Below are 11043 nucleotides of genomic sequence, written 5' to 3'. Positions count from 1 at the left end.
GTAGGAATGCAACCATTGACTTAAGCCAAGTAGTCAATGCCACCTTTTTTCTGATAGGGTTCCTGTGCTGTTAAGAGCTGTGAGAGGCTGACATTCAGGTGGAGCTTTCTCATTGCTTCAGTTTAGTTTCAAAGCTGTATTTTGTCTGTCACCCGTTTGTTAAAGGGATAGGCGGGTCTCTGTCTGGAAGAAGGAAAGAGGTGTCTGCTGTAAAACTCAAAGTGGCTCTCTAATGTAGTCTGTTCCTCTCTCTTGTATCCTATTTGCTTCTGTAAGAATACTTTAGGTTGAATTCACATGTGCATATTTGTCAGTCTTTGATTTGCCTCTATGTAGCAACCATTATAAATCAGGTACCTTGGATCAAACCAGCCTCAAATACTATGTTTTTTGGTAGAAGCAATTCATGCCAGCTATTGTGTGATGAGACTTGCATGTGTGGATCAGTTCATAGTGTTGTGTCTGAGATGGTGATGCCCAAGTTCAAGAGCTAGGTTCCATTTGACCATAGAAAAGAGTGATGTTAGACAGTTCAATAACCTATCTCATACAGTAAGTTTGTCGTCAGAATGAAATAATTGAAGCAGGGATGGGGAAACTGTGGCCCTCCAGATGCTGTTGGAATCCAACTATCATCAGCCCAGCTGTTGTGTCCAGTGATTACCCAAGTTGTAGTCCAGCAACATCTGGAAGGCCACATCTTTGCCATACTCGGATTGTAACGCAATTGCGCACAAAAGAATGTTGTAGTATTACTTGCAGTAATAACAAACTGATTTGATATATTGGTAATACTGGGTTTGTATGTTGTGTACGTAACAGTCATTCAGACAACCATGGTTTTTCACTTTATAAATTCACCACAAGTTGTTTTCTCTCTCTGTATGTATGTTCTCTTTTTATATTTTGATGTGTTGTTCAGTCTTGTGCATGTTTCTTCAAAAGCCTTGATGCCAACTGGATGCACGACTGCCTGGGAGCTACATGATGGAAGAAAGGCAGATGAAGATAAATAAACTCCTTGCGTCTTAACTCAGTCTGTTTTTCAAAAGTTTTCCAGGACATGATGAGTTCAAGGAACTTTAGGGAACATTCACAAGACTGGATGCCACACCAAAATCATGGGGCGGGGTGGTGGAGGAGGAATATATTCATATGAAAAATAGTTGTGTAAATCATAGCTACGTTTTCTCAGAGTGTTAATATGGCAAGTCATAGTTTTGAACATCTGCTTTTACTGGTTTAGGCTGTGAAATAAAAAGTTGAGAAGGGAAACTGATAAATGGCTTCTCATGTCGGAGAAATGAATAGGCTACCATGTCAATACAAGAACAGCCAATTCTGAACCAAGGATTGCTCAAGAGCCCAGTTTGGTTTAGAAGCCCTCATCTTGTGTTGAAGATGGAAGAATAGCATGGAAAGATCTGCTCTGCATTATGTATGTGGTAGTGAAGTTTCTGATACAGATTAGTCAAGCTGGTGTGAGGCCATAAAATGTTCATGAACAGTCCAGTGTTTGAGGGATCAAAATGAGAGTAGGGGAAATTGCCTGCTTGGCTGGGTTTAAAATGCAGGTGCACAGTTTTGCAGGGCAGCTGTAGATGTGGTGATAGTAAAGCTAAGATTCAAGGATCCCAGAAATAAGGTGGCTGAGTGATAGAGTTATGATAAAGAGTCTTGTGACACTTCTGCCCTTTTCCTTTACTGGGCATAACCTTTCATGGGCCATAGTGCACTTCATGAGATGTGAAAGTTTATGCCATATTTTGTTGTTTTTGCTATAACAGTCTAATCCTTCTGGAAATTTAAGGGTAGAGTGCAGTTAATAGACTGAGAAAAAAGTGTATACGTGGCGGGTGAGCTAAATAACAAAAAAGCAGAAGGAGGCTCTGAAGAAATCACAATGCATAATGTCAGAATGGCCTGTAAGTTGAGTTCTAAGAGGATTGGCCAAAAGGTGGGGTATCTAAAGGGAAAGTGTGACACTGTAGGCAGTAGCCTGAAAAGCAGGAATCTGATGAAACGTGATTATGGAGACATGAAGAAATGGAGTCAAAGAAAAATTCACATGGGATGGAAAATAGGAAGGAATTAGAAAAATGATGGAGATTTGAAGGGATAGGTACTGTGTTCCAAAAAGTCACTGGCTATATAAATACCTTAGAATTTAGATCAGGGATGAGGAACCTGGGGCCCTTCGGATGTTGATCAGGCTAGCATGGTCAATGGTCAAGGATGATAAAGTTGGGAGTACATGAAAACTGGAGGGCCACAGGTTCTCTATTCCTAGTCTATAGAGTCTGACAGGGCTATTATTCCTTTTAAGAATTTTATGTAAAGGGAGCTCTGCAAGTTGTAGCTCCTGCTGTCACTGCAACATTGTGATTTGGCAATTCTAGAAGGACAGTGAGATGGAACTAAGAAGCAGTGTGCGGAAGCAAGGTCTTTGTTTCATATATTGATTTCATCTAGGCAACCAAATCTTTGACACTGCCTTATATTATAAGTCTGTTTTCTGTCATTTGCTGTTAGCAGTTTTGTCCTATATGGAGAGAGGCACTGTAAGCTAGTTCTCTTGCTAACAAGTGTTCATAGTTCTATTAATAATTTTCCCATCCTTTATGAGCATCAACTTTTGGGGTTTCCTAAAAAAAGCAACCCTATGTAAGCAAACATTGGATAGCACACTATCCGTCTTATTTAGAAGTGTGCATACAATACTATCAAGAACATACCATAACTCTTATCTTCTGTTGAACATACTTTTAAATAAATGAAATCTCCAGTTTAAATACAGGGCTTCTGATAAGTATCTATATCAGTTCTAAAAAAGTAAACATAAAAGACTGAAGCACTAAACTGTGGAGTTTGCTTATGATGAGACATTCTTCTCTTTCCCCCTTTCAACTTTTCTATTGTATTGATTTCTGTCTTGCAAAAATGTTTTATCAATTGTGTTTTGAAATAATGCTGAATTAGCCTGATCAAATATACACAGTTTATGTTAACACCTTGCTCTTAATTGTTGGGGGAAAAGCTTGTTTTGTTCGTTTTTGTTTTAAGGTTCTTGCATCGTTGCCTGAAAATATGAAACCAGGTCCAGATCTTTATGGCTTTCCATGGGAAATGGTGATTTGTGGTGTAGTTGTTGCCGTTTTTACTATCTTACTTCTGATGTGTAGGAGTTACCAGTCAGTAAGTATTCAGTATGAGTTATACAAAGTTTTATCAAACTTGTTGGATTGCTTTTAAAATATTCATTTGTATTTTGTGAATCCTATGTAACATTCTTCCAGACTTCTCCTGTGATGTGGCTTTGGATTTTAGCTGTAGAATTACCGTATTTTTTGCACCATAACACTCACTTTTTTCCTCCTAGAAAGTAAGGGGAAATGTCTGTGCGTGTTATGGAGCGAATGCCTGCGGGTGGCGGGGGGGATCTGCTGCAGTCTTGAGCAGAGGATCCATGGTTCCCCTTCCTTCCCTCCTCCATGGTTACAAAGCATGGATCCACATGGATCCTCAGGATTTTTGCATTGGGCTACTCCAAACTCACTGTCAGATCACATGTCTGTGGCCACAGCATGAACCACAAAAATCATATATCCACTATTTCGTTTAGAATATTTTTTTTCTTGTTTTCCTCCTCTAAAAACTACGTGCGTGTTATGGTCTGGTGCGTGTTATAGAGCGAAAAATACGGTAAATACTTGTCTGTATTTTGGCAACTTAATATTTCAACTTGGTGTCAGAAAAGCAAATTAAACAAAATCCATCTCCATGTTCAGTTGCATTTATTTTAATAGTTTATATTTATTTCAGTTTTAATAAATTGGCTTTCTTTGAAATATTCAAGACTATATAGGTTACAGTTTCAGAATAATTTTTGAAGAATTAATAAATTATACTCAGTAGTGCAAACCGCTGTCCCTGATGATGTAACTATCTAATTCTTTATTTTTGTCCATTCGGCCTCTCCCTGACTCCCATCTTTTTAAAGATATTAGTATATTGCTCTGAAGTTTCCTTGTAGCTTGAAGAAACATTATTGAAACTTTAATTTGCATGAGATTTTGTGTGTATTTTTCATCAGCAAGATGATGAAACAACATTTGAATCTATTAAATTAGGAATAACTTTATTTTGTGACTACATTATTGCGTTCTGAAGTTCCACATCCATTCAATCTAGATTGATTTTTAAAAAGCTTTTAGATCTAAGACAATAGTCTTCCTGTACTATTTCACAGGCAGTGACTGATTACCACAGTACAGTGGTACCTCGGGTTACAAACTTAATTTGGTCTGTTCTTAACCCGAAACTGTTTTTAACCTGAGGCGTGCTTTTGCTAATGGGGCCTCCCGCTGCTGGCGCACCACCGGCGCACGATTTTCGTTCTCATCCTGGGGCAAAGTCCTCAACCTGAGGTACTACTTCTGGGTTAGCAGTGTTTGTAACCCGAAGCGTTTGTAACCCGAGGTACCACTATACTACTTTTTTGCATGAAGTGCAGAAAGAATGGAGTGGGAAGCATTTGCATGTCAGAGTTGTGCAAAGGGTCCACTCCATTCACAAGCTGTTTGTTACTTTGAGTCATTGGCAGACATAATGATGGGGAATGGATTGTGGCAGAGGTTTTCAACCTTTCTGAGTCCACAGCTCCCTTCACCAACTACATTCTTTCTGTGGTAGTGAAAGGTGGAGAATGTTGCATCCGTAGAGTGCTAAACTACTTAAGTGCCACATAAACACTCAACTCTAGTAGGTCCTTTACTTTTGCAGTTTTGTTATTTTTTGCTTTGTAGTTTTGCCTTTTGGCATTTTTAATGCTATTGCTTGTGCGAGTTGGCAGGTGAGCTAACTTTCATGTTGAGAAAAGGGCCAGCTGTGTATACACTGAGATACAAATAGCCTATGTGATTGCATGCTCCTTCCTGAGAGCAGTCTTGTTTATCCCCAGTTAAGATACACGACTGCAGTAACATTAGCAGTCTGTTAAGGCTAATTAAGTTCCCCATGCAGAATTATGAACTAGCTCCATATTCTGAGAATCCTGTTTAGGTGGCGAATGAGGTTAGCTTTAACCGTTGTTAATATTGTGATGTATCATTTAACTGTGATTAAAGGGGAAGTGTGGGGAGGAAGTGTGTGATTCTGCAAGTTGCTTGCCTATTTTTGATCTTTTAATTGATTTTAAGAGAGCCCTGATGTTAAGTTTGCTCTGGCACTGGAAATCTACTTTGTTGACTATGCTACTCTAAGTTTCCCTTAATATTGAAAACTGAGCCTCAATCCCATCTATGCTGTAAACAAACTGCAATATTTGCTCTTCTTTTGCAGATTAGAAGTAGACTTTATGTAGGTAAGTTCAAATTTTTGTCTGTGAGTTGAGTTTAGCTGCAGTTGAAACCGTTTTCTCTCCGTTAAAGGTTACCACATATAGCTCTTCCTCTTTTTAGGAAGAGAGAAACAGCTTGCCAGTAAAGTTGCTGAACTAGTTGAAGACAAATGTAAAGTACTGGAAAAACTCAGTCTCTGCAAAAAAGAGGTAATGGTTATTGTTTCCCTTCAAAGCGTAAATGCTTAGAGTTATTGCTTCTGCCCAGATTTTTAAAATACTAGAATATAGAGTTCCATATTTTGTTTTGTTTTGTTTTGTTTTGTTTTGTATCGATTTGGCTTAATGAATGTGTGTGTACCTGGAAGTTTTCCCCCTTCATTTCCCTTCAATTACCATTTCTTATTTCAATGCACTTGCACAACCTCATTACATAGGAGCTGCATTCAGATGATGAACGAGTATTTTTCCTTCCTTTGTATGAGTGAGGAAACCAACCAACCAACCAGAAAGCTTACTTTTAACCAAGTTTCCTGTGTAGTCTGAACCAGGAAAATATGGCTAACGGTTATGGAACAAGCCAAGATAGTGAGCCATAGTGGAAACTCACTTAATATCCAGGCTTGTTCTGAAACAACCATGCAATATGCCTGCAATAGAAATGCTATAATGTGCAAAGATGCCTAGGTCACCCACAGCAAAAGGGTGATAACCATGCTAAGAGGGAAGATTTCATTGGTACCAGGTCATAGAGCAGTGCTCCCCAAACTTCTTCCTGCCATGGACCACTTAAAAATTGCAGAGTATCTTGGCAGGCTACTTAATCATTTTTCTGTCTGTAGTAGCAATGGTAATGCACTGTGCTAGGTGCTGTAGGGTTTTAAATTGATTTTTTATAGACATGTCACAGACCACCTGAGTGAAGCTCATGGACCACTGATGGTCCATGCCCTGCTGTTTGGGAACCCCTGGCTTACAGAACCTTGTTTTCCTGAAAATTCTGCTAGGAATTGTCCCTCTCTGGGCTCCTGTACTACTATTTGGAACACCCTGTTTAGCCTAGTTCTTGACAAGTCTGATAATTATAAAGCTGAAATGTGTGGAGCTTTTGCTAGCAGAGGAGTTTGAGGAGCACAGCCATAGTTGTCTGATTTCCTTTATTTTAATTCTAACATGGGATTTTCATTTTAGTATGAAGAGTTAGAAAACTCCCTAAAAGATGCCAGTCTTCTGCAAGGGTTAGCCAGTACATCAAGCATGAAGGTAAAAGTTGAACTGGGAAAAGTACTTGTATAATATTCAGTTTATTTATATACCAACTTCATATTTTAATATAAGCCTCTATTTGGCTTAAAAACAACAACAAAAAGGAATCAATGTAAGAAAAAGAATAAAGGTTACACATTCAAAAATAATACAGTTTTTAATCCTGCTAATCATCTTCATCATAATTCCACATTTTAAGGAACATAAATGAATGAACATCTGTAAAATATATTTTATAAACTAGAATATTCTTTACCACCTGATCCTGTGCATGTTTGTTCAGAATTCCAACTGTGTAAGTAAGTGGGGCTCACTTTCAAATATGTAAGCATTGAACTGCATCACTAGGTAGGTTTTTTGTTGTTGTTTATGACTAACTCACTGCTTTTTGTTGGCTATTGTGTTCAGTCACAAGGCATTAAGTTAGGATTTTACTGTATAAGAGCAGAATCTGGAATTTTTGTAATCTCACATTTCATTTTTAAAGGCTTTTAACCCTATCTGTGCAGATAAGCTCAACAAAATGTAGGAAATGGGGGATGTCATACTCTGCATAGGCTCTTTTATCCATGCAAGGCTGGCAGAAGTAGAATCAAGTATGTAAAATGAAGTAGATTGTGCTAACTTTGATTTGCATGATTTATGCAGGTTGAATAATTTGATTTTGTACATCCTTGACCTAGGCATTTAATTTTTAGTGCATTAAACTTAAGTATAATGAATACATCCAATGTAGCCTGGTCTGTGGAGCTGCTCTTATTGTTTCTACAATACATAATGAAAGTTAAAAGTGCTCAGTAGCTACTACTTAATTCTCGATTAATCTTCTTATAAATGTCTTCATGTTATCTTTCAAAACTTGATTATTTTAGGCAGCATATGAAGAACTGAGCAGCTCGAACTCTGCACTCAAGAGTGACATAGAATGTTTAGAAAAAGAACTTAAAGAAGAGAAGTCCAAACGATCAGAACAGGATGACTTGGTATGTCTTTTCTTCAAAGCAGTTTTTCTCAGGCAGAAAGTTTGGCCTTCAAAGAGAAATCAGATAGTGTAATTCATCTGCATTAAAATTAGAATATCCTGTCCTCATCTCCTCTCTATTTGCTTTTTTTTTTTTTAAGAATAACATTAAGTCATTGAAGGTCAATTGCTCCTGTGGCTTTTGATCAGAAACACTTTGTACTTCATATTCCAAATATGTTAAATGTATTGTTTCTTTATCAGACTGATCCACATTTTTTCAGTGTGTCCTGGAGGCAGCACTGTTTGAATTTAATTATGTACAGCAAGGGTTGCCAACATTTTTGGTTCCAAGGACACATTTGTAAACCAGAGAAACTGCAGTTGGCATCACATTGCAAACAAGTGCACACTGCAGCCTATTCTTTTGGCTGCAATAGAATGCTTCTTTCAAGCCTAATTTCAGCAGCGGGGAGGGAGCCCTGTGGGTTCCAAGGAAGACCGTAGAGGGCACATGTACCACCATATTTGCAACCCCTGAACCCCATGTTGGTTCTTGAAGTGCGGCTAACTCTATGTCTGCATCTTACTCTCTGTGTGTGTTTTGCTCATCCAAGGATGATTTATTGCCATTTTAATTAACTGTAGCTAATTCCTGAACAGGGATGCGGGTGACGCTGTGGGTTAAACCACAGAGCCTAGGACTTGCTGATCAGAAGGTCAGCGGTTTGAATCCCTGCAACGGGGTGAGCTCCCGTTGCTGATCCCTGCTCCTGCCAACCTAGCAGTTTGAAAGCACGTCAAAGTGCAAGTAGATAAATAGGTACCGCTCCGGCAGGAAGGTAAACGGCGTTTCCGTGCTCTGCTCTGGTTCGCCAGAAGCGGCTTAGTCATGCTGGACACATGACCCGGAAGCTGTACGCCGGCTCCCTTGGCCAATAAAGCGAGATGAGCGCCGCAACCCCAGAGTCGGTCACGACTGGACCTAATGGTCAGGGGTCCCTTTACCTAATTCCTGAACATCGGAAAAAGTCCAGTTGAATTCAGTGGGACTTTTCTCCCATGTATTCAGCATTCTGTGAGAATCATACGTGGACTACAGTTAATTGGGCTTCCTGTTTCCATGTTACAGTGTTGTTTGTTTAGATGAATGTATAAGAGTAGGAAGATCTTTCAGAATGAAAACATTATCACAAAGCTAATAGAATTGAATGTTTTCTTGACTAATGTGCGTAGAATACCTTCATAGAGAATGAGACATTTGCCTTTGGGGCACAGTAGATAGAATCAGTTGACTTTTAGAAGTTATTTGATCAACTTTCTAAAGCATCTTTTATAACAGGGGTGGGGAAATGCCCCAATAGCCACATGGGCCCTTTGACAAATGGGAGGGGCTGTGCACTTGTCAATTTCAAAGAAAGAATTGTGACAACACTTAGAATGCACTCCCAATTCTTTCTTTGCAGCCTGGCTGGATTAAGTCAAAGAGTGTCACTTATATTTTATTGCAATCTATATACTATCCTATCAATGAGAGCTGAAAATAAAATGGTTGCAGGTGATCCCTTGAGAAATACAGTATTTAAATCTTAATTCAATACAGTGTTTGTTCACAGTTGTTTTGACAAGGCAATATCAACCAGAGTGTTTTATATAAATTTATTTTACTGTCTTTGTAGTTGATTGAAATACGGAGAAGAATGGAATCCTTAGAAAATGAAGCAAAGTCTATTCAAATGCAAGTAGCTGAAGTAAGCCAATCTTGAGATATTAATGTAAATGTTTCATCATGCACCACAGCAAAATCTTGGACCTCACTGTCAACATTTTTCATTAGTCTTGAACACAAGTTCTTTATGTCTGCTCTGTTTAGACATTTCTTTCTTGTAAACAAATTGAATTCCTCTTGGCTTGCCATTAAAGGTGGTTTGCCTTTTTCTGCTGTAATTTGGCATTCTGAGAGGAGAATTCAGGACTTTTTATTTATTTCAACATTGCAAATAATTTAAGCCAAAGTTATCCAGAGCAGTTATGCATCAGTGATGTCAATGTGGGGCAGGGCGGGGGGGACGTCCACAAGCTGCTGCTGTGCCATTGGCAACCAGGTTCCATTGTTGTCACTTAGAACACAGGGTGTACACACAGCGTCACTAGTGCTGTTTGACAGGTGGAACTGTGTATTGTCATATTAGTCAGTGGAGAAAGCCCTGCTTGCTTATTTTATTTTTCATTAAAATATCTTTCAAAAATCAGCATGCAGAGTTAATGAATGGCTCACAGCTTTAGAACCCCAGACCATTGAGAGGTTTTTGGTGCACAGATCACATGCCTATGATATATATAATTTACTGCTGCTGAAGGTGGGATGCTGGGATTGCATGCATCTATGCCCCAGATTCACAGGATTGCAAGATGAGCAGAAAGGTTTGTACCTGTTGTTTATTTTGGAGAGCATCGTGTGTTTGGCAGGGGAAAGGTGGGTTCTATGGAAATAGTTATATATCGCTGTGCCCTCATCCACAGTATATCTTAGTGAGTATCACTCAGTGGAACATAATTTTATGATATGGTATTAGGATTGGATTGTAACTAGGCTAATACCTAAAGGAATTGATAGAAATAACAAAAAATGTAAATGCGATTCTCTGTATTTTTGTATATACTTATATTAGCAGCTTCACTGTGCTTTATTTCACTTAGGCCAAGTCCACATTAAAAGTATATGAGATCAACAGAGAGAGACTGAAAACATCTGTCCAAGATGCAATAGCTGAAAACAACCAACTTCATGAAAGTGAGAAACAGGTATATTATTTACACTGTGTAGTTTTATAGAGTGCCTTTTAGGAACAGTGTATCCTCACTTTAGAATAATTTATATTCTTAATATTGTTTAAATTATTATGTAGTTTAATGAAAGTTGGAGGGAAAGTGTGATAGTCCACAGACAGCTATAATTTTTGTGACTTTGCCTTCCATGGGGTAAACCAGTTGCAACTTCTATGAGTGGTTTGATGTTCCGAGCTGCTTGGTATTTCAGTGCATTTATTAAGACACAGGCCTTTTGGCGATATGTGTGTGTGTGTGTGTGTGTGTGTGTGTGTGGTTCAATTGCTTCCTTGGCATCAGAGTGGTTGGATGCTCTTTGGTCTTAGAGGGTGTGTTTCCTTCAGAACTCTCTTCGTTCTCTTTGTCTTTTCTGTAGAGGCTTTTCTAGATTGATGTGCCTGGGACAATGCAAGGACAGTATTTCTGAGCTACTATCTCAGTCAGCTTTTAATACTTGTCTCACTGCAGATTGGATTCACCTCATATTTCCAGCTTGGGGATGATTAATCATAGGCTTGGGTTGTGTTCTGGTAACATGAAAGCTGGACTTGTTCCACGTAGTCAGGTTTTATACTTTAAATCTCTAGCTCTATATTGGCCAGAACATTCTGGGTTATATCATGTTGTGACTCTCAAGCTGATGGGAAGT

General features: G+C 38.7%; 1 protein-coding gene across 6 annotated transcripts in view; it reads left to right on the top strand.

The window, feature by feature from the left end:
- MIA2 (MIA SH3 domain ER export factor 2) overlaps positions 1-11043 on the top strand; it is a 51352-nt gene that overhangs the window by 18667 nt on the left and 21642 nt on the right. For all 6 annotated transcript variants that reach the window (XM_079971772.1, XM_079971773.1, XM_079971771.1 and 3 more), the window contains 7 exons: positions 3064-3195; positions 5341-5362; positions 5460-5548; positions 6530-6601; positions 7477-7587; positions 9245-9316; positions 10266-10370. In XM_079971772.1, the coding sequence (XP_079827898.1) occupies positions 3064-3195; positions 5341-5362; positions 5460-5548; positions 6530-6601; positions 7477-7587; positions 9245-9316; positions 10266-10370 (603 nt within the window). The remainder of the gene's footprint in view (positions 1-3063; positions 3196-5340; positions 5363-5459; positions 5549-6529; positions 6602-7476; positions 7588-9244; positions 9317-10265; positions 10371-11043) is intronic.

This window comes from Podarcis cretensis (genome assembly GCF_951804945.1).
Source record: "Podarcis cretensis genome assembly, chromosome: 1".
Lineage (NCBI taxonomy): Eukaryota > Metazoa > Chordata > Lepidosauria > Squamata > Lacertidae > Podarcis > Podarcis cretensis.
Note: the sequence above shows the minus strand (reverse complement) of the source record. Positions and strands in the feature narration are given on the sequence as shown.